This window comes from Athene noctua, chromosome 6 (assembly GCF_965140245.1).
Source record: "Athene noctua chromosome 6, bAthNoc1.hap1.1, whole genome shotgun sequence".
NCBI lineage: Eukaryota > Metazoa > Chordata > Aves > Strigiformes > Strigidae > Athene > Athene noctua.
The window spans coordinates 24,889,495-24,916,462 of record NC_134042.1 but is presented as its reverse complement, the minus strand read 5'-3'; the positions used below and the strand labels follow the sequence as shown (position 1 = coordinate 24,916,462).

The 26,968-nt window shown below is 41.0% G+C and overlaps 2 protein-coding genes across 20 annotated transcripts in view; one reads left to right on the top strand and one right to left on the bottom strand.

Moving 5' to 3' along the window:
- The window catches only part of RALGAPA1 (Ral GTPase activating protein catalytic subunit alpha 1), a 134,902-nt gene extending 111,614 nt beyond the window's left edge, over positions 1–23,288 (top strand). For 7 of the 19 annotated variants that reach the window (XM_074909900.1, XM_074909896.1, XM_074909887.1 and 4 more), the window contains 3 exons: positions 13,351–13,475; positions 20,208–20,322; positions 21,881–23,288. In XM_074909900.1, the coding sequence (XP_074766001.1) occupies positions 13,351–13,475; positions 20,208–20,322; positions 21,881–21,977 (337 nt within the window). In that variant the 3' untranslated portion in view covers positions 21,978–23,288. Of the gene's footprint in view, positions 1–13,350; positions 13,476–14,118; positions 14,150–14,430; positions 17,656–17,837; positions 19,953–20,207; positions 20,323–21,880 lie in introns of those variants that run through there. The other 12 variants (XM_074909898.1, XM_074909893.1, XM_074909885.1 and 9 more) reach the window with 9 other exon arrangements.
- A 1,917-nt stretch (positions 23,289–25,205) lies between these two features.
- INSM2 (INSM transcriptional repressor 2) lies at positions 25,206–26,714 on the bottom strand. Its single transcript, XM_074909215.1, has one exon. It carries the CDS (start codon positions 26,712–26,714, stop codon positions 25,314–25,316), a length of 1,401 nt encoding a protein of 466 aa, XP_074765316.1. The 3' UTR covers positions 25,206–25,313.
- Between the last annotated feature and the right edge of the window lie 254 nt (positions 26,715–26,968).

Here is a 26,968-nt window from a genome sequence, read left to right as displayed (position 1 = left end):
ACAATTTTCTAGTAATAATTGCACTTACAAAGTGCTGAGTGCTCCGTTGCTGTTGTAGACAGTTATGGGGGAGACTCAAATCTTTTTGTACTGTTAAGAAAAATATATTCTAGGTTATTTTACATTTTTTTCATTATTTGAATTTACCCATCTGAAGGGGGGGTTATTGGTTCAACTGATTATAAAATATGGGTAGGCTTATGCCAGTGGCATTCTGTTTTAGAATAAAAGGATGTCAGTGGGCTACCCTGAAAAGCAGCGAAGTACTTTATCAGCCTCCTAGAACTTCTGAATTTGGATCTGCCAGTACAGCTCGCTTGAAGGAGGGTAGTTCTCTGTTACTGCATCCTTTAAGGTAGGAAATTTTGGTATGTTGTAAGCTGTAAATTAGTAGAGCAATCACTCTTTCATTATAAAATCTGTCTTAAATGTGTATAGATCCCTCTTTTAAACAAAAATTTGCAGGGAGAAGGCTAGGAGTCCTTAATCTGGACTGAAAAACATAAATTAGTTCACTCTTAGGCAGAGCTGATTGCCTTGTACGTAACACAAAATGACAGGTTTTTTGTTAATACCTACTTAACCTTATTAATTAATTAAACATTTTGAGTAACAAAAGCCCTTTGTTAAAATGTTAAGACTCTTGCTCCCTTAAGGTGGTAAAATTCATATAGATTTCTTTGATAGTGCTCAGAAGTCTGTGAATAAAAGCAGGGAAGATTAAAGAGGTTTTCCTGTGACATTTCTAAGATTTAAATAAAGGAAACTTTTTAAACTATTTAAGCCCCATTTTTATGTTACAAAACACAGCATTGTTTATTGATGTAATCCTTTTTGTGTCATAAATTCACCCCTAATAACAGATAAGTGACTTGCACACAACTTGAAAGATTTGTATCTTAAAACACTAAAAACTCTGTGTATATAAAGAATAAATATGTGTATGGTTGATTCTGGTATACAAATTGGTGGGAAATCTGGGAGATCATTTGTGACAAGGAAAACTGATTCAACAGTAATGTCTGTGAGACAGAGTGATGTTTTTGGGTGAGTTGAATAAGATATTGGCAAACTGCTCCTGCATCATTCTGCATATGGTAATCAAGACAGTTGGGGCATGCTTTCCAGTGCCAACAGAGGGATTAGAAGATGATAGGTACCAAAAAAAAAGAGAGGAGATTAATAGAAACTAGCACTCTAATTGTCTTTGTTCTCTGACAGGTCTGTATTTCAGTTCGTGGAAAAAGGGATTTAATAACTGTCAGTATATGGAAATATCTAGCTGGAGATGGAATGTATTTCATGTAACAATATTCACTAATTGAACAGGTCAAAATTATAACTAAAAAGGGTGCATGTATATAGTTTATTCTGTAGTATATAGTTTATTCTGTATGTGCAACATAATAGAAAAATGGAATAAACTAACATAAAGCAAGGATTAAAAGTTAGTATTACAGTAATTGGAATTACCATATGGTAGTCAGAAGGACATGAGTCCTTAATCATAGCCTGGCCTATCAAATTAATCTCAATATACTTTCTAGACATTGAGAAAATAGTTTAATTGCTGATTAACTGCTCCTGAATTTGTGGGTCACAAATATATCTATCTCCTTCTGAATGCTTCTCCTCCCAAACACAGAAGAATGCAGGCTATTAGAAAATCTTTTAATTTCTGCTTGCCAAACCATAGTTACCGTCCATCTGTTCTTGCCAATTGTGGAAAAAGGTCAGTTTTCAGCAAAGCCATGCATTTCACAGAAGGTATGTGAAGTGAAATTTCACAGGGGACATGATGGTTCCTGATTCTTAGTGATAAACCTTTGGGGCCAGCAGGGTTGGCATATGGTTCAGTATGATATGAAGGCTTGGGTTCCCTGGCTTCACTTCTTTGGCGTGGAACTGATAAAACCTGGCTCTTAAGTATTGTTTCGCTGGACACCAATCATGGGCAGCAGGAACTGCCCATTTAACTCTCTGTGGGAAGGAAGCCCAGGCTGTGTTCACAATAGTACCATTGTAGTGCTGCAAACTGCTCTCAACAGCTTGACAGCACTAGGGAGGAGGGTGAAGAGGCTGCTTTACTAATTGCCCTTCAAAATAAAGAAAGAGGGGAAGTAAATGAAAATTAATATTTGTTTTCTTTATTTAAATAGAAGCCGCCTGTCTTAGAGTTTTAAAAATTGTTTTAAAAATCAAATTTACTGCCCTCTGAAGAGACTTGTAAGTGGATTATCTCGTACCAATACTGCAGCAATCCGGGGTAGTGAGGAAACATCCTCTTCAACTAAGAAATAAAAAAGGAAAGGTAGTTGTAAAGTTTATTAAAGTATGGGTTGGAATTAATGACAAAATTTACCATGTGAGAAGGTTTCTTTGTTACTTTGTAGTGTGGAATTGCAAATTAATGTGTCTTTATGTGCACGTCTTTTTGCCGGACAATATTTAATGTTAATATGATTCCATATTTGTGTAATTTTACAGTTTGTAGTGATGTCTTCATGAAAGGCATTTTCCCTTCTGTTTCTCTCATCAATGAACATGTCTATATATGCAAATAAAGTATTTAAGATAGAAATTTAAACATTTGAATGTATGAACAGTGGGCTTAAGCATTCATGCTAATGTCAGAGAGCAAAAAGCCAACTTGCTTCTGTGCTTTTACACTTTTGCTTCTCTATTTTTACACTGATCATTGTTAATAACTTGAGTTAAAATTGATGTAAAGCTGAGTGTCAGAGTGGGGCTAAATTCCCACTCCCAAAATCTGGAGTTAGTATGCAGGGCTACAGTTCCACTGGCCTGTACTATTCGACATTATTTGTGGGCTGAAGTGATGACTGCAACACCTTAACATCTCTCATTGGCACATTTGGTGCAACATCCTTTAATAAACTTCAGTCCCTTGGCCTGTGGCCCTGTGCCTCCCCTGCTGCCTCTTGCAAACTCGCTGCTGCCAGGTGAGCGGCTGCCTGCGAGCTGTTCTGTCCGCCGGCAGAAGCATTGCTCCAAAGAGGACCTGAAGCAGCAGCATCCATAATGGGCTTCAAAACAATTAGCACAACATACCTTGTAGGTTCATTGATTCCGGTGTTGGATACATTAGTAAGACAAATCCTCCCTGGAAGTTGTTGTAGGAATTCTGCCTGCATAACAGCTTCAGCACTGTTTCCTTCACTGTTTTGTTTTCACCTCAGTAGCCTGTTACTAAAACATGGATGAGTGGGGTATTTGTAAATACTGTATTAGTCTTCTAACCACACAGCCAGTAAAGTTAGTGAGTAATCTGTTACAGTGTTGAAGTATTTGTCTTTTCAATACTGCTAGCCATTTGGTCTTACTATCTTTTTAATTTCATGCTAAAATGCAGTTCAGGTTTTGTTAAACCAACAATACACAATAAATGGTACCAAAACTGAGACTTTCTACTATATGTTTGTGTTAATATGCTCCTGCTATATTTCAAATAGATAATTCATTGAATGCCCATTCTTCCTCTTACTGCAGAGTAGATTATATTTAAGTCAAGATTAATGGATAGATTCTGATGTTAAAACCCAGTCTCTGAGCCTGTTGTTCCCTAGAGGCATATAGTGCATTAGTTTAAGCCAATATGCTGCTTATCGTAGATACTATGACACTGTCTTAAATGACAGTTTACTGTACTTTGTTACTGCTTACTCTGGTAATAAAATCACTATATTGTGTTCTTGATAATTACAATATTAAATAGAAACTTAATTGGATTACTGCACATTTAGATACAGATAGTTCTTAAGTAATTGTCCACTGTAAAATTTCTGATACTCATATTTTCCTCTCATGAGGTATATTCTGTCAGTGTCTAAGCTTAATATTTAGTCACCTTAGCTGAAAAAGTGCTGAAAAGAGATTTGCAGTAGGATTTTTTGGTGCAAAGGAATATCTTTTATCATACAGTTTTTCACTTGAACTTGTTTTTTAAAAAAAATTATTCTGTAAGATGCTTTCATTTGCTGAAGTCCCTAAAGTCCTCTAGGTTCTACAGAGTTGAAGAATTCCATACGTATTGTTAATTCAGATTTTTTTTTTCCCTTAACTTTGAAATTGTTAGAAATCTGAGCATCAATTTTGTCATTTTTGCTGCCTAAGCAGATGATCAGAATTAGAATTAATTCAATTCAGTAAGTATATATTTTTATATGGTTGTCTTAAAAACCTCAACTTTTATATAGTTTTAATTCTGGAGAATATTTATACTAAAATTAAAATTCATGTTAAGTCCATTCCACTCACACTTTAATTCTACATATCTTTATAAGTGCCTTTTGTAAAGGAGCTTGGTGCAGAGTGGTTACATTTTTCATTTCATAATTGAGTGTTTTTAAGTGGTTAAGCATAGTCCAAATTTTATCCAATTCTAGCTTGTGTTAATGGTGCTACACTCACACTGCCTTAGCACCTGTTATGGATTTTGAGTCATCTGGCAGCCCGTGGGACTTAGATAAAGAAGTACCAGGTGTCCTGCCTGTCTCTTAATTGAGACGCAATGTAAACAATATAGACTTGGCAATATGGTTATAGGAATGGATTAAAGCCCAGCTTTGTCTGCGCTGATGAATCACAGCTTTTTCTTCCTAGATGATGTTATAAACCACTGAAGAATTCAGTTAGCTGTAAGATCTGGTAGAACAACATAAAAATAAACAGTATATCAAGGATTTACCTAGAATGACAGTGTTGCAGAATGTTAACTATATTGTGTTTTCCATTGAAAATGTAAACATCAATTACAATTTCTTGCAGTAAGTTAGCAATTTTGAAAGTGCTCACACTGTAAAAATTGAAGATTCTTATATAATTCAGATTAAGTCAATGCCTTTCAATATATAATGTTAGTAAATTAGGCAGAAAGCAATAGCATTAACTTGGAAACACTCAGTGGCTGCAACTTTAGCCTATGCTTACCTTGCAGGACTTTTAACCATTTAACCAGAGGGTAGATATATTGGAAGTAATCTCCTTTAGCTGTAAGATTAGTACTCTTAAAGAAAAAAGCTTCTAAATGGCAAATGTATGTGTTGCCTTTTAATATATCTCAGATTTATTGAACTTTTTAGTAGTGTAAAAAACCAAAAAGTAATTTTCATTATATTCATTTAAAGAATGATGCAGCTACATGCGTTGGAAACAAATTGCAAGATCTGGAATGTCTGGAATGATGGGATTAACTTGTATGGATTTATCTTTTACATATTCCCATATTTCTTCATGAAGAAATATGCCTCAAACTGACTCAGAAAGCAGTCAGTTGCAACTTGTGTTGAAAAAGATTTTTATTAAATGTGTTAGATATTACATTTTATGTTTGCTTAAATTTTAGTTGCAGTCTGGTACTTGTTTTTCATATCTATTTTCATTTTTTAATGATACATTAATTAGTAGATTGTCATATAAATTGCTACTTAAAATTAGTGATTTTGGATAATTAACACAATCTCTTCTGCAATTTTAAAACATTTTCACAAAATGCAACATAAAAGTTTACTTTTAAAATATAGCTTTGAATCCTTTGAGTTTTATGTTCCCTTTTAATGAGTAAGAAAATATATTGTTACATTTTATTGCAAAAATGCTGTCACTAGTATTGAAAATATGGTTTCAGTAGAAGAAAAAAATCACTGTGGATGACTACAAAATTTTTAATTCTTTCACCTGTTTAGTAGTGTCAGGCATAGTAATTTTCTTCTCTTTCACCAAAAAAACTTGTATCAGTTATGAGGAGAATGAACTGAAATCTGCTTTATGAATCATCAGAGTAGTGGCTAAGTTCCAATTGCATATGCAGAAGCTGCTTTCATTTACAGCATAGCTGTGTGAACAGATGCACAGAGCAAAATATTTATATGCCATTTTCAATATTGGCAGTATTTAAGAAACCGAAAAGAACTCAGGCTGACTTTGAGATATCAACTTGGCTTGAGTAAACAGAAGTTGCAGCTGGAAAAAAAAATCTCTTTATTTGTATACTGTGCAAACTAGATGTGGAAATCACTGAAATGCAGTAAGGAACACCATGATGCCATTTCTACAGAGTCACTTTTCAGAATATAAGAGAACTTTAACTATTCCTCTCGATGTGGCCGGTTGATACTGATCACCCACCTACATACAAAACACAGCTAGTTGCAGGGCTTCCAACGCTGGATCAATAGCAGCCTGACTTACATCCTTAATTCAAAGAGCCAACAAAGAGTACAAATTGCTGTGACTCAGTATGAGTTCAGCTGGTTTGACAACCACTGCACAATCTCTTCTTTCAGAGTGAGATTTCCCAGAAAAAAACTACTATTTCTGTGATGTGTGTGTTTTGTCCTGTCTTCCTTTAGAAACCAAATTCTGCTATGACTAACTTTTCCTTTCAGCTCCTGTAAAACCTTGGTCCTAGCCTATACTTGTTGTCTTTTACAGGAGGCAACCCTCCTTTCACATTTTGATATCAGGAATTGTAATTTAAGAGGAAAAATCTGCCCAATAGAATTGATGCTTTCATCATTTTAAGTACCTCAAACTGTAGCAATTAATTCTCCAGGGTTTGCACACATTTTCAGGCCAGGGAGCAAGACTTAAAATCTCCTACCATCACATGCTATTCACCGTGTCTCACTATTTTTTTTGCTTCCTTTAGTCTTTAGTATCCTGGGAGTGTTTTTGTATGTTGACAATAATACAAATTTGGCTTTTCTCTAGGAAAGAGGAGGTGTGCTTCTAAATTTGCTGAGCAGGCAAATGTAATAAATGAGAGTACCATCTTATATAGCTTTTCTTAAAATACTGTTAATCTCTTTTATATAAATAGGGTATACGTGCAATTAAAAAACCTCTTGCAGGCGTCCATTGATCCTACAAGCAAGTATCTCTGGGTGGAGGATTTTCATTTTCCAGTTAAGGATGAGTAGTGCTTTGGTTTCTGCTTGTCTAAATTATTTTCCTAATGCCTGACTGACAAAGTAATACTCTCCACAATCATATCAATATATATTGGGTTCTTAGATGACTTTGCTAACAGCTGGAACTGCCAGGGATGCAGCTGTACATGTATTTCTGACAGTAGTTTGTAATTTAACCTGAAAGAGTCCATTTTGCTATTTAGAAGTGCATTCTCTGGCTTTTTAGTAAGAAGTATGTCTAGGCAATCATCAAAACCACCTCTTTTTCCTGCCACCAGAATCAAAGAATCTTAGGTACTACATACCATCAGTATTGTAATCACATATTCCAATATGCAGTTATACCATGATATACTACACAGATGTGCACATATATGTAAATACATAAACATCAGGAGGGAAGATTTATGAATAAAAGTTTCATGGAAGTGTCTCATTAACTTTTGTTCAGTTTTTCTGAATGAGAGACAGTGATGGAAAACTTCAGTGAAGAGCCCACATTTTTACTCCTTTCACAAAGGGGAGTCCTTTTGTTATAATTCTGGTTGCGGGGTTGTTTGTTTTTTTTTTTCTTTTCCTAAAAAAAGAAAAAAACCTTGTGTTATCAGTCTACTGGACTTGACCAGCGCATTGGTAGGGGTGTAGGAATGCCTGCAGATCGCTGAGCTTACAATTTGGAACTTCATAGTTCTAGGGTATTTCCTGAACTATAGTGATCTTGATGCATTTTAAATCATCCAGACATCATCTTGAAGTCATCTACTAAAATGGAAGTTGAGCCATAACATTTTATTGTGGTATCTGAAGTGATAAATACTTTCTTTTGACTTTTGGGAAAATACAGTTTCTGCCATTGATGACTTCAAGTACTTCACAAATGCATTCCTTTCAAATTTTGTTGAACAAATGAAATACTGATCTGACATTACAAATATTTCCATCACTGTTTTAGTGCATTAATGAACTGTGCATCTCTTCAGCCCTTTTTTAAGTTTCTGTCATTGAGTAGGTTCCCCAGCATAATCCTTCCCTCCAGAAGCTGCTGAGGAAATCTGTCATGATAAAACATTTTCTGGGTTGTTTTTTTTTTCAAAAGTCTTGAGAGCATATAACTACTTTGTTGATCTGACTCAGGTTCCTCCTGACTGGCCTTATAGGTGCCTGAGTCTAAAATATAGGTGATAAGAATCTCCACACAGCCAATGCTGAGTCCTGGATGCCCCTGAAGTTCGCAGGTATCTAAAGCTTTCACTGCCAGCCTTCCCTGGAGATCTGCCCACTTCAGCACACACTAGAGCTGCCTGAGTACTTGCTTTATCCTGAATAGCCAAATTCCCAGTTCATGCCTCTCTTTATCCAATGAGTAGGTAGGTATTTATTTGCTCATCTGACCTGCAAGGCAGCAGTGCTAAGCGTTTTGAAGGTATACTCTCTGGATTAGAGCCCACACAAGCACAACAGGAGGTAACTCCCTAGTTATGTCAATCAGCCAGGAAATGGTTTCCAATTTTGAGGCCACATCTCCTGCATCTTACAAAACTGTTCTAACCATTGGGACTGAGGACATTTTGTAATCAGGCACACACCGTTCACTGATGAAATTGCTCTTCATTATATAAAATAGGATCCTCTCTAAATCACAGGGAGAGTACATGCTCATCTATATAGCCTAATGGTTGTGGTATTTTCCTGGGAGAGGAGAGTCCCTGGATTCCAGCCCCTGCTCAGGAAGTGTTTGTTATCAAATGATCTTTGGAGCAGGTTCTAGGATTTCTTCTCCAGCCCTTTTGTGAATCTAGCACTTAGATGGTCTGGTGATAAATAGATTACAGAATTGTGAAGTGCCATATCCTTAATTAAGGTCTTGGAAATTTTACTCTGTGTTGAAACTGCTTTTTCTTTATTTTTTCAGCCTCAGGTTAATGATGGTTTAGGATTGGTATTCCCTATATGATTGTGACATCATAGTCATGCATCCACTCTTCTTCAACTGCAAAATACTAGGTGGATTTATTGTAATGTGTGTTATTCAGGTTAACACTGAGAGGTGTGAATAAGAAGAGTGGAAAGAAAACGTCATCAGAATAACACAATAAATCTGTGGAAATGACTGTGAGGAGATAAATTCTTTCAAGAAGGATTTGAAAGATGGAGATGGTAGAATAGGCTGAACAATGGGAAGTATGGGATTTTGTAAAGATTGCATGGTTAAAATTACAGGAAAGGAAAAATAAAGGCTAAGCAACTAGAGATGTGAGAAAATGTAGCAAACAGTCTTCCTCACCAAATTGAAGGTTGACAAAGCCATGGATTAAAAAAAATGGCAGTGTGAGGGAATTGTTTTGGATATAAAGGAAAAAGATCAAGATGGTGGATGAAGATGCAAGGAGGAGAGCTGGTTTGCTTCTGTTATTGTGGCACATGTATATCCTTAGCATAGACCCCAGTCTTATTTTACTGAGGTGGAATACAGCACAAGACAGATGATGTTTTTCCCCCAGAAGTAAAAAAACGAAGTATAAAATCAAAGATAACAAATGAAGGCAGATACAAAATTCAGGGAAATGTGAAACAATAGTAGACATCATGAATTGTGTGACCTACACAACAACAGATATAAATCTTCCAAGATATTTTCCTTGTTTTTCTGTAAACATCATAGCAAAGGGGAGAGTTTGAGGGGGAATTGTTTTGTGGACACTTACAGAGACTTGATGCTAGACCTAAGAAGCCACATGGAAAAAAATAACAAAAGTACCTGTCCAAAAATGTCAGGGTGAGTGAGAATGACCATACACATTAACTGACTGGAGTCAAGAGTAGTTTTGATAAAATGAATCAAAGAGGCATGGACTATAAAGTTAAAATAAGTACCCTGCATTTGTGCTAAGGAGTGACAGACTGATGGTGATACCTGAAGAGACTGAGAAAGTATGATGAAGTCATTAGATTTTTTTGTTACACTTTTTGCAGATCATATTTATGTAGGTTTTTAGCTGACACATTTGGGTGAGTGCCCATAATTAACATATATCTTACCTTTTTTTCCGTTCTCTGTTGTTGCAGTTAAGCACCTTCTTCAGAAGCAGAACGTTCACAACACTGTTGTTTAAGTGTTTATTCACTCTCTGTGCCAGAGTCTTTCTGCATTGGTTTGTCTGCGCATCATTCCCATTCCATCTTAATTGCTGATGCCAGTGGCAACATCCATTCACAGTAAGAATACAACTTGCATTGCCCTATTACTACTAGTCATTGAGTTTGTATGTGCTACTCAATTTGTAGGTGCTAATAACTCTTCCCTAGAGAGCAGCGTTTTAAAGAAATAAATGTCTAGCCTATTAGAGTTAATGTAGAAATAAACTACCATGGGTTTATGGTCACTCTTGCAGATAGTTGCATTCAAATACAGCATAGAACTAGATTACGTCATACAAAACATACAAATTTGGAGTTTTAAAATACTAGAATGTTCTTGGAGTATAAGTGAATAGAAGATAAAAGAATCCCAATCTCAGCTACTCGATCTCTAATACAGAAAAGGAGTTCTTCTGAGGAGATTTTAATTTCTTAGTGCAGAATAGAGCAAGCTTTGGACCTGGCGTTCGCATAAGATTTTTGTTTTGTTTTCAAGCAGATTCTGGTTTTGACAAGCTACAGATGGGTTTGTGGATTGTTAGGACGAGCAGCAACATGCCTAGCTGAATTACTTTTCTCTGAGTGTACTCAGTGTACATTTGAATTAGACTTCTAGAACTGATAGAAGCACGTCCTTTCCACTGTGTAATGAAAACATCATTATCCTCCTCAGTCAGCATCTGTGTCAAGACTACTTTATTTGGTTAGGAGATAGGTACCTAGATAGGAGAATGGGAATGTGCTTGTCACATTCAAAGCAGTAACTTTCCTTCATTTTTGCCTTATTTGTGTATAAGCTTTGGATATAATAGGATAAACTAAAAGGTTTCCTTTAGAGACCTCTGAAAGTAGAGCATTTTAAAAGCAGGTAGGTGTCTCCACCCTACTTTTTCATGAAACATTTTACCCATTCAAGCAGACTTTTAAAAACAGCTTGTTTTGATAGCAGCCTGTTCTCCTGTGGGCCTTCAGCCTTTGCTTCCTGGCAGCACCTTTGGTGCGAAAAGAGAGTGATCAATTGGGAGACTATCAGTGCCAGCATGCATAGAGCGATAAGTTAACACACCACTGGGAATTTCTAGGGCCCACCAAGATACTTCACTTCTAATGTGCTAACAAGCTCATTTTTCTACCTCTTGCCTCTTCAGTTATTTTTTTTTCTCAGAAGAGCTTAGAAGTTGAGTGCATCAGGCATAATGAAAAGCTCTGTAGGAGGGAGAAGCAATAACCCCATTTTTCCCTTTTCAGCCAAATAGAAAATTAGTTTCTGGTAATACACAAAGGCCAGTATTTTTTGTGCAAGGGGCACTGCTGTGAATCAAAGGACTCTATTAACTGCAGAAAATTCAGCAGCTGTGAATCTCCCCCAATGAAAAAAGTGCTTTTCAACAAGTTGTGAGATATGTAGTATTATTTAGACTTCAACCATCAGATTCATCCTCTACCACTTATACATAGGCTCTTAAAAACTCTGCTATATTACTCTCCTCTGTTAAGACTCAATACTGTGTTTATCCCCCAACCTAAGAACCATTACAATGAGAGATTTATATCTTTTCTTTTGTCCCAGTGCTTCTATTGTAGCTTCTCCAGACTGAGACTTCCGCTGAGGTTCAGCTGTCTTGGGATCCAGAAAGAATTTGGAACAGGGTTTTGGAGGGAAAATTGTTTCCCAGTTTCACTACGTAACTAAGTTGTGGTCTAAGGAAATATGATGAAGATCATTTTATTCACTAGAAGTTGTTTTCAGATAATATATTCTCTATACATTTTTTCATAGTTAGATATACTGCAAAATCTACTGTAAATATTATAGAGAAAACAACTGCAAAAAGGTTTCATAGGAAAAGTTCTGTAATCATTGTAGTTTTATAAGCTATGAAGGGTATTGTTTCCAGCTTTAATTTGGGGCTGAGAATTTTATTGCTTATCATAACTGACAATAATATTATTTACTTTAAATGTTAGCTACTTGTTATTAAAAACGCTTGTCACTTGTAATGCAGTTTTTATGTTTCCATTGCTAAAAAATGTGTGTAAGATGGTGAAACTGAGTCAAAAGGTAGTTTCCTTACTGTCCCTATTCCCCCAAAAAAGAGCAGCAAATCTGAAATCAGAACCCAGGACCTTCAGGAAAATGATTCTGAGTGCATTCCTCCACAGCATGGTGCTTTGTTTGGAATTTTTTTTAGGAAAACAGAACCATGTGAGGAGAAAATGATCTCACTGTCTACAAATAAAATACGAAAAAAAAGTGTGCACAAGCATAAATGCCAGGGAATATTTCTGATCATTTTATGGTTCTGTAAGATAATTGAAGGTCTTCCTCATTCCACATATTGAGTCCAGCTGGAGGACTTTGAAAGTTGTGAGAGAAAAGGTTAACTGATTTCTCAGTTCAAGAACTGTACGACATGAAGTCAGCATGGTAGTTTTTCTTGATAATTGTATGTTGCTGCCTGCTGCTCTACATTTTGACAGCCATTTCCATAGTTGCTTTCATGAACAGCAGAAATATTCTCTCTTTTTCTCGCTCTGTCTGTGCTAACAGCACAATCAGGCCTGCTGGAACAAGAAGCCTGGAGAGGGTTCTTCAAAAGCAACAACACTTCAAGATACCGGTCTCTTGTCAATAATATCAGAGAGGGAGAACACATGGAAAAGGAAGAAGTACAGTATTTTGCTGTCAGTGCCCTGCCAACACCCTGTTAGCCAGTTTTTAAGGGTCCTGTGGATTCTTTACAAATATTCTTGCTTGTTTTAACAGCATAATTGACAAGGTGTTTTTCCCAATACTCAAATTTTGCTTTGTTTTTATCTTAACTGTGTGTGTGTTTAGGGATTATGGAAGCAGTTTGTTACGAAAAAGTGCCAGATCATGTATTTTGTTAAATTCTAAGGTGGTTTTTCATGCCATACCCTTAAAAATTGTAAAGTTTTTGTATTTCATTGTGACCAGAGTACAGGCAAATCAATTACTTAAAAGAAAGTATTGAACTTGCTGTTGTTTGAAAAATGTTTCAAAAAGTTCTGCATCAGACATGAAAAAAAATATAGTTGAACTGTAAGGTTTACATTAATCATGTTTATCTTATATTTCATATTGCTTAAGTCCATCAGATGATATCATTGTTATGTAAAGAATTAAAAATAAGTGTGTATGGTCACTGAAATACATGATATGTATTCAACAAAACCAAGAATTCTGAATTACTAGTCACTGTTATTTAGCGGTTACAGAACATGATATAAATTCATCCTTAATTCTTGGCTAAACCAGTTATGAGGAGAGAGCACGATACCTGCAAACAATTGTTCAACATCATCTAGAGCCTACAACATTTGAGGATTTTGCTGCTCAGGTTTTCTGTCCAGCACCTTACCATCATTTGCCCTCAGAGACAGGTAAGAAGTACAGTAAAGAACTGTTTTTATACAGTCTTACTTGAAATGCAGTATCTTTACTTATAAAGACTACAAATTCAGACCTTCGCACATCATTAAGAGTTACCATTAATTTGAGACTATACAGACATATTTGAGAACCTGAGCAAGGTTGCCTTTAAATCTTTCTTCTGTTCCCTGGCATCATGAGCCAATGCCTGGCATTAAGAATTGGCAAGCTGCTTTAATATAGCAAACAGACCCTGTAGTTTTACAGTGAATTTAATAACATTCCCCTGTATAAAGTCTCCGTGGAATTGTTGGGACTCCTTCATCTAGGCTAGTTCAGGTAGATACGTTCTTTAATCTAAGTACACCTTCCTCATAAAGTTTTAAAGCTCACTGCATTTTTAGAATGCAAAGTTTTAAATTGGAAATTAGAGAGCCTTGCAATCATCAATTTTGTTTCCAGGTTATTAGCTGCAAAGTTGCTTTTAAGGTCATTTTTACTTTCCAGTGAAATACCTGTTTTATAAGAGGATACTGCATTTTCAGTTACTAATAAGAAAATCTGTAAAATAAATGAGTAACTCAAGGCCTTCCTGTTCTGAAATTTCTTGAACTCCTTATGATTATTTCATTATTTTATTTCCCCTCTTTTTAGATCATTAAATATCAGTTCTGTTTATCTGAAGGTAAGACAAAGTGTCCAAAAACCCCCTTTGTTCCTCTTAACTTTTACTAGAGCACTAAGCTTGTAACCAATTGTATGCAAACTTTCCTTGTTGCCCTTGTTCACACTAAAAAGAATTTCACACTGATTGAGAAATTACCACTACATCTTCTTAAAGTTTTAGTCTTTTACTAACCTCAGGTCTGCATGAAGCACTAACACTGGTTCTGGGATTAAGGTAACTAATGATAGAGAGAGTTGTTGAATGAGTAACACTTTATTGTGTTGACCTTTGTTTCTCAGCATGAACAAGTAGTACTGGATGGCAGTGATGTGTTTTGTACCCTGTACTGTCTTTCATTGATGTTGTAAGACATTCTGCAGTGATAACATAGGAGAGAAGGAGAAGAAGAATGTGTAACACTTGAAATTCCTTGTTCAGAAACCTTTATTTAATGATGAATAAATCAAAATGCTTCTGCAGAAAAGCTGTAAATCTAAATAAAATAAACTTTCTAAGAATAATTTGGCAAGTTGTTATCTCAAAATTTGTTTCTCAATTGCAAAAATAAGCAGAAATAAATTCTAAAATTACAGAAGAGTTGTGATAGGACTACAGAAAGAATGACTGAGAGATGTTAAAACATTGAGACTCCTTTGCTTGAAAGTATAAACCATAAGTAGAAATGAGGTGCAGTTTCAAAGTATAGTTAGTAGTATAGTTATGCTAGTGCAAATAGTCAAGACCAAAGGGTAACAAAATGAAAAGTAATTTAAAACTAATTAAATCAATATAAAAAAATAGTAACATAATTTCATGTATGAAAACGTTCAAATAGGAAAAATCTGTAATTAGAAACATTAAAACCAGTAACCAGGCATACCAGTCCTTGCCACATTTCCTACCTAATGCACTCAGTAAGAACACAACACCAGCCACTTTTGTATGGCTAGTATATATTCTGTATTCTAGTGTACTTGTATCAGTTCCGCCTGTTCACTTTCAGAAATCTCATTCCAGGCTAAATCGTTCTGCCCTCTTCCTCTAGTTCATTCTTTCAGGGTGAAGCAAAGCTGCTTTTCTGTATTAGTTTGGAGAATACTGCTCTATAGCAGCAATTCCTGTATTCCTTTAAAAATTGTCCTAGTCATACTTGGTAGTCTCTAACGTGATCTAGAAAAAGATTACTATTTTTAGAAACTTTGTTTTAGACTTAACCTTTCTGTCAGCTATAATAATTTTCTGCAGGAATCTCATTAATAGGAGCTTCTGATATATTTCACATCTGCACGTATGCTTGTTTGTGTTTACATACCATGAAACATGATGTCCTGTCCTGAGGGCCCCATTCTTCTGGACCTTGTGCTGTGCAGTGGAACTGACCGACACATCAGTCAGGAGCAGCCAGGAGCTTCCTAGGATGGATTGCAGCACAGTGTGACCTGGCATCAGAGTCAAACAACCTGTCCTCAGACCTGCCTGACTCTGAGCTTTTGTTTCAGCCCAGGGAAGCTGGGGATGCTCTGGCAATCCTGCTTGCAGCCTGGGGGCTGACCCATGTTTGATCAGGGACTCCCGAGGCTCTGATACTCACTTCCAGGACAGGGTGCCTGGAGTAGCACCACACTATCTGCCTCCAGGCTGACTCCAGAGGGCACAAATTCTAAAGCCTGAGGCAGGTATAAATTAACACTGTAGTCATGTGCCAAAAAGGTTAGCCTGGAAACCACTGGTTTCCAGTTCTAGCAAAGGCAGACAGCAAGGTGGCTACAGATGACCCAGAACATTGATGGACTGTGAGCCCAAGAAAAGAGTCCACCAGATGTGCTATTAAAAAAATAGATACCCCGAAGTTTCCAGGGTCCCTATAACAGGCAGATTTCTTGAAAGATAGGTATGGAGCTCTGAATTGTGCCAGGATTGTACATAGGAGTGCCACTGGAGTCCTGCCTGGGAATCCACACACATTCATCACCCCCAAGATGACTCAGACAAAACCTTGCAGGCTGCCTGCCAGATGTGTCCATGTCATCTGAAAATTCCTGGCCAGCTTCTAAAAATACATCAAAGTTATTGATTTAAATACAAAACATTTAATCCAGAAGAGACTAGAAAAAATTTCCACATTTTAGATATTATAGACTTGATTCTTTAATTGGATTGTGATCTTCAAGATTACAGTGCTGAATGTGTTTAATTTTTATAAAATATATACAATTTCTTCTTCTAAGAAAGGTCTGTAGAAACTGTGAAGCTGCTACAGCCCATCACCAGGTGTTGTAATTTTGTTGTTGTGATCCTGTTGGCTGGTTTCAGCATGCCATTTTTTTCATTTGAGCTATGATAATCAGAGCAAATAGAGAACATGCCATTTGGTAGCAAACTCTATTTCCTCAGATCGACATATCAAAGGTTCAGCCCTCAACAAAAGCCGTTTCCTTCCTTAGAGTGGTTGCTCTTCAATACAGTGTGATTGTGGCTGCAGCTGTTTTATCTAGATACTTAGTTTGCCATGTCAAAATATCTGACAAGTCCACCTTCCCATGTTTAGAAACCTCACTAGTAGTGGATGTGTACATTTAAAAAAAAATGAGATTTACCTGCACTTAATCACAGAATATAATTCTGTTTCCTCTGTATTTTTTACTTTGTGCTGACTCTGTTAAATAGAGTAACTGCAAATGCTCTGTTAAATAGAGTAACTCCTCCTATAGTATTGAGTAAACCAGATTTCTGCAACATCACAACAGGTTGAGGCAACTGTCAATGGTAAGCTCAATGATATTGAAGGGCTTATTGACCCCATGATGCTAAGATTCTGAGCTTTAAAATGTACTGGTGTCTTGATTTGGTTCTTCTCTATCTTCTTTTTCCCTCTCTTCCTATTAAAAGTATTACCTCAGTACAGTAAACCTTATAAAGAAGGGGCCTCTCTACGTTAGTCATAGTGTTTTCCTTGTGATAGAAGCATCAGACTTTGGGGAATGATCGCAACAATCATTCCTATATTTTCAAGCCTGTGTTCAGAATGGTTCTGTTGCCCCACTCCCAAAGTAAGTGGGGATGCCATCATACAGACAGGGAAGCAGGGGAATGTAGAAGTAATTGATGGTTCAGCCTTGCACAAGAAAAGCTCAGATTCAGCAGCCTGCATCTTAATCTCTTCTGCTTGCTTGCTGTGTAACTTTGAACTGAGAATCTCTTTGGCCTTGTATCACCCTTCATGGATGAGAATGATGGTGCTTTTCTCGCTGTAGAAGGGTCTAAGCAACACTTGGTGGTGGTGGTGGTTGAAATTTGTGATTGGAAGTGAAGCTGAAATACAGAAATGAGGGCTGTATGAGGACAGCAGGGCTGGGAAGAGTTTCTCATTATCTCTTCTCCAGACCAAGTTTAGGAAGAAATTTTTTCATTCCAAATCAGAGCAAAACCTCAAAACTTACTGAGACCTTTATACACTTCTGAACTATTGTCCTTAAGTCAACCACTTGGGTGAAGCCGAGGATCCTCAGCACTTTGAGGCAGTAAATTCCGTGCGGACTGCTAGGAACCCAAACAGGTCAACTTTCTACATTTAAGGAAATGAGTCCACTGAAAAAAAATAGAGTATGATTGTCCAATTAAAAAGCATCCCGTGCATTTCCTAGTTTTTGAATGTTTGACTTTATGAATTTGTCTTGTGTAATTCCTTCCATTTTTTTGTTTTAAGGTATAGGGCAAAAGAGAACTGATTAACAGCCACAATTCATAAGCAAAACTGCAAACTCTAGATCCACCACCACCTCCTGCAGACTGAGACAGGGCAATAACTGGTAGTAATGGTAAGCTGTCTTACCTCTGCCTGAATCTCCACTAGTGGAAAAATTGGGAATTTTTGCCAGTGGGTTTCACAGATACTAGTTGTCAGAGGGGAATACGCTTACCCAACACTCATGTTTCCAGACAGGTTCTGAAGAGCATTCTTCACTGGACATGGGCTCTGCCGCTCTTTTGCCATAAACTTGATCTTTTTTCTTGTGTTCTTTCTCACGTCTGGCTCTTAGTTCTTTCTCTCCTACCCAGTTCCAGTTTCCCAGGTCTTCAGACCATCTCTTCCTCACCTCCTCATCTTGCTTTGCAACTGCTTTTGTAGTCTTTCTCTCTGCATCTGCTTCTCACTCTTTCCTCATTTCCCAAAATTAGTGAGAGGCTTAATTGACTTGACTTGACTCTAGCAAGCCTCTAGATTTGGCCAGACTTGGACAGAAATTTGTAAGAGTGGCAAAGGGCACAAGCTGTACAAAAATGATTGCCCTCTTCCCTGGAGGTCAGGTGAGGGGTGCTGAAGTGTCTTAAAAGACCATCAAAGGTTACCAACATGCACATATAATATTTTCCTCTGTGGTCATTGTCAGAGGTGGCACTCAGGAAAATGTTGATCCAGACAACAAGGTGCGATAAAGCCAGAAGCACTGAGAGTAGTCGTACCTTGCAGCATGCTGTCCTAACATCAGCCCCCTGTCAGGCTTCTGCCCAATGAATGTTTCACCTCTCTGAAAGTCAGAACCGGCGAGAGATATGAGTCATGGCAGTGAGTGTGTTATGATACCTCCGCACTCCTCCACCTCACTTCACTTCTAAGTCAGTCTGTGTGTAGTTAGGATTCCATTTTACATTTAAATAGTTGATTTCTGAGTCAAATAACCAACATACTATTATTAGAAGATCCTAAAATTTTCAAATGGAGTGTGAAGACATCGCATTTCAACTTTGTTGATCCACCTCCTTGTTCAGAAGCAATTGAAACATCTTTACATTATGGCCCCAAAATACCATAGCTCATCAGGCTATGATATTTGTCACTTGTCAAACCTAAGAGATGAAAAATATGGATCGCTTCTTGACATTTTTCAACCCCTTGAAAATCCTAACACATCTATTTTGTTTATTTTATAGAACTTTCTGGTTCTAGGTCAATTGTCAGTGAAGCCTTCTTATTTAACCCTATTTTTATATTTTGGATAACTAGATAATTCATTGCGTAGAGAGACAAAAATAATAACATTCTACACTGAAAATTTTAAAACTCTGAGGGGGAAACAAAACCTTCAAAATATCTATTTATATACATTTAATAAATACACATTTAATATCCACATTTGTGTTATGTGCGTATGTGTGTATATATGCTTATCTAAAATCCAAAGAAATTTAGTTACTGATCAGTCTGTTGACTGCTGTCAGACTATATTTTAAGTGCCATTATTCTTCACTCTTCTGGTGTGATATGTTCAGATGTGAAAATCACTTTACATGACTTCTGTTCTTCAATAGCTCTAAGTCAGTTTCTTAAAAAAAATGGCATTACATGTGAATCTGTGCTTCTGTCTGCAGAAATTAGAAACAAAATTTTAAAATACAACTGGAATAATACCTTAATTGTCATAATGGGGGGTTGTAAGGTTTTCTTTATCCAACCGGTGATAAAATTTCACACTAGGATTTGACTCTTTGATGCAGACTTACTAGCTTAAATACTCTTGGTTTTACTTCTTTGCATGATTTCAGGAGTCTCATGTTGAGACTGGCTATAACTTTAGCATACTTAATACTGTGAAACAGCTGGGGAGCAGAAGCCATATATTGAGTTGCCATTTGTTTTTCCTTCTCAATTGTGTGTATGTGTGTGAGTATTTAACTGTTTTCACAGAGTTTAAGCAAGCATTTCAGACAATGTTTAGGATGTATCTCAGTTGCTATGAATAAGGTTGCTGGATCTGGATAATGTTATAGAATTATTTTCTTTCTCTTTCTCTTCCTTTTTTTTTCTTGTAATGCTTAGTTGGTAAGTATGACGCCGGATTTCAGAGCTGTTGCTTCATTGCACATAACTAACTCATCACTCTCTTTAACCTGTAGCATGAGCAGCAATTGCATAATGAAATTCGAAATTCTGTTTTCTGTGCTCATCTGTTAATACCCTTCAATCTCTGCGGTTCGTGTCTCATGTCTCACACCTGTTATCTTTTATCTTTTCTCCTCCCCCTTCCTCACTTCTTTCCACTCCTCCTTCCTCATCACTTCTTCATTCTCAACAAAGAAAGAAATGCTGTGATATTTCTTCTCCTTCCAAAACCTCCACTAGAAAGCATTGGCCACATCAAGGTAAAGGGCAAAGGCTTGAAACGGAAGGTCTTTCACGCTAGCTGTGAATGGTATGCTGTGCAAAACAACAACGGTTATTTTCTGTTCTCTAACTTCCACCATTTGAAATGCTTTAATTCCTTGTAAAATTAGAACAAGATAGAATTTCAGAAAATGAGAGTGCATGTTTCCCTGCCTGCTTTTTTCTATAAGGCACAGTGAGTCAGGCATTATCATGCTTTTCCAGATTGTTTGGCAATGTGAAGTACCTAGTTCATGAACAGAATTACTGTCACCAGCTGGGGAACAAATAACAGCCCTTTCTCCTCCCTGTCACTTCGATGGGTTGTGTCAGTTTGAAAAAGATAGAAAGTGCCGTGCCATCCCTCTGGAGCAGGCAGGTGATGGACCAGGCGAGGAGGACGGCCAAGTCACTAAATCACAGAGGTTTATGACAATATGTTTTAAATGTACTCTTAGACTTCTTAAGTGATGACCTCATTTGATTTTAGAGGAGTCTTTCAAAATAAATCATGATCAGTTTTGAATGGTTTTTGCGCCCCTTATATATGAAATATATGCTGAGGGAGAGAGGTCTTCAGTTCTGATTATTGCATTATTATTTTAAAGAATTACCAGTAATACCATGATGTGGTAGAAACAGCAAATGATTACTGGCTTACTGAAGTCAGCAGGGGTTTCCCCGTTGACTTCTGCAGGGCTAAGCTTCTGTCCATACTTTTATACGGGTCAGAAGCGATCAGTGGTGACTGACGTAGTTGAGTTCAATCAGGCTGTCAGTCTCTGTAAATGGCTAATTAAAACGCAGTTTAGTTTTGTGGATGTGAGATCATGGTGTTAATTTTCTGTGCACGGAAAGGAGAACATAATTTTCTCCTTTTCCTTTTGTATCTCTGTGGAAGATTTGGAGAAGGGCTGTTTGTAGGGAAGAGCCTTGTCGTCTTGCAGTGAAGACTCAGGGCTCACTGGAGCATAGCTCTGGGCACTGGGCTAGTGAACTACATACCGTTATCTCAAATTCATCTTGTTCCTTTTACAAAGAAACATGAACGTATAGTGCATCCAGTTAGTATGATCTGTTCAAGCTTCTGCCTTGTGGGCCCTATAAGAATTTGCCTTTTGAAGTTGGGATGGGAGATGTTTTGCTCTCCCAGTTGGCCCCTGCTTCACTCCACCTCTTCGGCTGCATTCCTAGAGCTCCCTTCATGCGCAATGAGCTGTTAACCTTCATGTTCTCATTAAAGACTGAATTCTTTTGGGTTGTGGTTTGAGTAATGCCTCCCCATCCCTGCGAGGGAACTGGAGGTGTTCGTTCTCCCGGTTAGTGGGAGAACATTGCCCGCTTCAGTGCTGCCTCAGTTGCCGAGGGCGAGGGGGTTCTGCAGTCCCATAGCTCAGTGGTTTCTGGCATCCTCTTTTCTCTAGAGGTGGATTTGTGGCAGTTTCTAGCTCCACGTGCAGTACCATCACCCACAGCTGGTAAAGGGCTAGGAGATGCAGTGGGAGTGACAGCAGCACTGAAATTCCTCTCTGCCCCTTGTGAATAGATCCCGCACTGCGAGTGCGGAAGGCGGCACTGACCCGTCTGGTTCTTGCTGTCCTCTGCAGGCTTCTGCCCAGAGACTCAGCCGGGAGAAACCCCAGCAGCAGCAACAGCACAGGTGGATGGAACAGACTTAGCCTCTCCAATGTCTCCTCGGACTAGCAAGAGCCGCATGTCCATGAAACTGCGCCGCTCCTCTGGCTCGGCCAACAAGTCCTAAGTGGCGAGATGGCTGCAGCTTTCTAGTGAACAGCGATCGGCCACCCTTCCCGCAGCCACTCACCACTTTCTGTTAGAGGATAATGTCTCTAGTGTGTGTGTGCCCATCCCCTGCATACCCCTTTTGTGTATGTTTATTTTAAACAGTAACACTGGAATTTTACTTTAATATTTTATCTTTTGTTTTTTTATTAAACTCCGGGCTGCCTTTGTTTTTTCCTTTTCCTTTTTTTTTTTCCCGTTTCCTTTTTTTTTTGCAGTGCAGTTTGTCCTCTGCACCTTTTACCTTCCTGGATGATTACAATATCGAACAGTAGTCATTTTTAACTCTGGTTGATCTTGAGTCATGTATGGAATTGGAGACTGCGGTTTGATTACACTATATTTATTGTGCCCCATTGCAATTTTCTCTGTAACAAAGAAAGAAGTATGTACAATTTGAAAATTAATGTACAATTTTAAATTGAAGTTACATTTGTAAAGTCTTTGTCAGATGTCACAATGTTAATGCACAGGATGTGTACAGATTATTTATGTTAAGAATAAAACGGTTCAACAGCCTTTCAAGCATTACAGAGTCCAAACAAAGTAACTTGCTCGTAGCACCGACTCTTTCTTCACAAAGCAACGTATCCTTTCATAATGTGCAGGTGATGCCATAATCTATGCCAGAAAAAAAATCACTGTGCTGAAATTCTACTTACGCTTGGCTTCCAAATATTTTTATAATGTTTGCTTTTCCAAGTGGTATCAATAGTAAATGCCATCAAGTTTCATGAGTTTTAGCCTCTATCACCAGGCTGCTGGGGTTAGATGTATATTCTTGTTTCTTATATTTAAAAAAAAAAAAAAAAACAAAAAAAAAAACCAAACAAAACTAAAACACTTTCCTGATAGAAATTAATTGCTCTGATGATGTGTACTAGAAAAGAAAAGGGAACATCCTCTGGGAGCCTAACCTGAAATGCTGACAATTCCAACCCTGTGAGTGCAGATAGTACACGCATTCCACCCACCCAGAGATATTTTCCTACAGAAGATGAAATGCTCACATTTTGAGTCTGGCAAACAACAAAATGCTGTTAACAAAATGTAGCATGACATCGGTACTAACTGCATGTGTAAATACATCATATGGGCAACAATAAAAAGATAAATTATGTATTGTCATTCATGTAGTATCTACAAATTTGTAATGGTTAAAGAGAAGACATGCTATTTAATAATACAATAAAATTATTCTTACCACCTTTTGTATATTAGTCATTCACCTCAGTGATTAGATTCTTACTCCAGTTTATAGAAGAACACCGTATTACATGTGGAGCAGTTAAGTGCGATATACGGCTTAGTTTCCATTTGTATTAAAAAGTACGCACAAGTTCTTAGGAGCTCTTTCCCAACCCATCACAAGAACACCATACTGAAAACTTCCCCCTGACCCCCCGCCCCTTCCCGGACCTAGCAGATACAATACAGGTAGCTCCACAGGTAACACAAAGCACAGGACATTCCCTCCTGCAGGCTGCTTGTTCAAGTGCTAATTGTAGAAGCAGCTAATAATCATCAGTTTTGTGTGGTCCAGAGCATTTTGTCTTTGCACAAGTGGAGAAAGGAGAATGACAATTTAAAAACACATAGTGACCTTCTCCAGGGGAGAACTCACTTCCTTGCATAAATGGGCATTTTTACCTAAGTCTCTGTTACCAACAAATGATGAAAAAACGCACAAATTTATGTGCTTTATTTCTGTCATGAGAGAAGAGCAAGCTGTGAGTTTAGCCTCCTTCATCAGACAGCATCTTAGCTGCTTTAGGTTATATTGTAGTCTGCGAAGCACGTTTAAAATAAAGCACTTATTGCTTGCATTCAGCCTTTGGGTGTGATAGATGTGAATCTTTTGTTGTAACAAAATATAAAACTATAGTAATAATTGCTTTACAGGGTGCTAATCAAAAGCCTGAAATATTTTGCATGCTCATTTCAGAGAGGGTGCCAGAACAAAGACTAAGGCTAGGATCACGTCGGTTCTTCAGAAATCACCAGCTGACCCACTTTGCCCTGCTGAGTTCAAGAAAGGCGTGAGCTTTGTTTTAAATCCTTTATTGAATTTGCTTGCCCTTATTTTTGGCCTCATCTGCTATCACATTTAGAAACAAGCACTCATGTGTGGAAAAAATAAATAAATAAATAAATAAATAAATACCAGCTGAAGTGTCAGCAGCTGGCAAATTCGACAGGATTTCGAAGCATTTGGCCAGACCACCGTTAAAGCCAGGGAACACACACAACAGGTTGCTTTGCTAAAGGTAGGTCTCGTTAGGGAGGAGGAAGGTAGCCTGTCGTCTGCGCTTTAGCAACATACCAAAAGACTGTTTCATGATCTAATTTCAGCTGTTCACAAGACTCGGAGGAGCTCACATCAACAGCGCGGCTCACAGGGGAGAGGGGTCGGAGGCCGCCCGGGAGGGCCGCCTGCATCGGGCACCCGCTACCTGCCCGCGACACCGGGGCTGGCAGGGCCCCACGCTGCCCGGCCTGGCGAGACCCAACCCCGCTTCTTCCGATTGTCCGTGCCGCGCTGACAAGCCACTAACGAAGCGGGTTTCTACATGGGCAGCTGCCGAAGACGCGCGTTTGCCCTACCGCAGGGTCACGAGAGTACAGGAACACGGAGAAAGCGGGAGATGCGTCCTTAGCTACAGAAGATCAACACCTCGTATTTTAATTAAGCAGACAGCACGATTCATTTTCCATACGTTTTGCTAGCTATTATATGACTTGACATTGACTTAATAGGAACATTCACCTTCTCGACTATCTTAGTACAGCAAACGAAACACCTCACAATAACTTAAATGTGGAAGCTCGGGGGCTAAGGCTATACAAACAGGGTCACTAGATCAGGCTCCTTTTCTCACGAAAAATAACTCCTCTCTTTAAATATCGTATATACAGCTGTACTTCTATCCGAGAGCAGCTATGGCAGATGCACTTTCGGTGGGCCGACACCCGCCGCCCCGGCACCATCCGCCTCCCGGCAGGTGCCGCCGCCAGCCCGGGGCCGAACCCCGCCGAGCGGGCCTCGGGGCCAGCACCGCTGCGCGCCCGCAGGCCGGGGAGGGAAGGGGAGGGGAGGGGGGCTGCGGGGCTCCGCGGGCGGCTCCTCCGCCTCCGTAGCCGTGAGTACCGCGACTTTCCATAGGAATTACAGCGTGGACGGGACTCTCTCGGCTCGCCCGGGCTCCCGGAGCAATCCCATCGCGGGCGGCCGCGGGCCTAGCAGCCGGGCCGGACGGGCACCTGGAGCAGCAGGACCTGCCTGCCCTCCGCCGGGTGGCACTTGCTGGCGTGCCGCGCCAGCCCGGGCGCGCTGAAGAAGGTGGCGGGGCAGTGCTTGCAGGGGAAGCCCTGCCGCTCGCCGCCCGCCGCACCGCCCTCGGGGGGCCCGGCCGGCGGCGGCAGCAGCAGCTCCTCCCGCACGGCGTGCCACAGCCGGTGCTTGTCCCTGATGTCCGCCGAGGGGAAGCGGGCGCCGCAGAGGTGGCAGGCGAAGGCGAGCTGCCCGCGCTCCGGCGGGCCGTAGGCGGCGGGCCGGGCCGCCCCGTGGGTGCCCAGGTGCTTGCGGAGGTAGGCCTGCCGCCGGAACCGCTTCTGGCAGCAGGGGCAGGCGAACGCCTCCCCGCCGGGGCCGGGGCCGGGAGCGGGGCCGGGGGGGGCCGGGGCGCCGCCGGCGCTGTCCGCGCCGCCGCGGTGCTGACGGGGCGGAGGCGGCTGGGGCGGGGGCGCGGCGGGGCCGCGGGGCCGCCGCTCGGGGCTGTTCTCCTTGCCCGGCGGGGCGGCGGCGGCGCCGTCGGCGCTGGGGCCGGGCCGCGGCTTGTGCCAGCGGCGGTGCGAGGCCAGGTTGGCGGGGCAGCTGAAGATCTTGTGGCACTCGGGGCAGCGGTACTCGACGCGCACGATGCGGGAGCAGCGGTGCTGGGCCAGCGCCAGCGGGTCCGCGTACTGCTCCTTGCACAGCTGGCAGATGAACTCGCCCAGCGGCGTGCGCCCCGCCGGCGGCCCCGGCCCCGGCCGGCCCTCGGGCCCCTCCTCCTTGATGCGCAGCCCCAGCACGGGCGAGGTGGTCACCTCGTCGGCGAAGCTCAGCTTCCGCGTGGCCTTGGCCTTCTTGGCCGGCGCCTTGGTCCGCGACGGCCGCTTCAGCGCGGGCACGGGTGGCGGCGGCGGCGGGGCGGGCAGCGGCGTGCGGGGCTGCAGCAGCAGCTTCTCGGCGGGCGGGAAGGAGGCGGCCAGCGGGAAGGACTCGGCGGAGGCGGGGGAACTGAGGCACCGCTCGAAGAGAGCCGCCCGCGGCCCCGCGGCGCTGCAGGGCCCCGCCGACCCCCAGGCGGGCGGCCCCTCCGGCGGGGCGAGCCCGGGGCCGCCGTAGCCGCCGCCGGGGGGCCACGTCGCGGGGCAAGAGGCGGCGGCGACAGCGGCGGCGGCCTCCTCCTCCTCGCCCTCCTCCTCCTCCTCCGCCTCCTGCCTGGCGGCGGGTCTGTCCCCGGCGGCGGGCGGCGGGGGTGGCGGCGGCGGCGGGGCGGGCGGCGGGTCCCGGTCCGGGTCCCGCTCCCGCGGGCGCGCCCGGTAGGATCCTCCGGGGCGCCGGCTGCGCTTGACGAGGAAGCCGCGCGGCATGGTGGGGCGGGGCGGCGGGAGCGCGGCGGCACCGGCCCGCCCGGCCTTTATACCCCCGGCGCCCGCTCCCGCCCGGGCGTCATCCTCCCTCCGGCGGCGGCGGCCAATGAGGAGTTGGGGCCGGCGCCGGCGGCGGGGGGAGGCGGCGGCGGCGACCGGGCCGGGCCGGGGCTCCCCGCGGCTCCCCGCTGCCGGGGCGGGTGCGCTCGGGCTGCGGGGACGGGCGGCGTGTCCCCGGGAGCGCACCCCGCGGC

Bases quoted from the DNA above. Each gene is read 5' to 3' on its own strand.
- INSM2 (XM_074909215.1), bottom strand. From the start codon at position 26,714: ATGCCGCGCGGCTTCCTCGTCAAGCGCAGCCGGCGCCCCGGAGGATCC.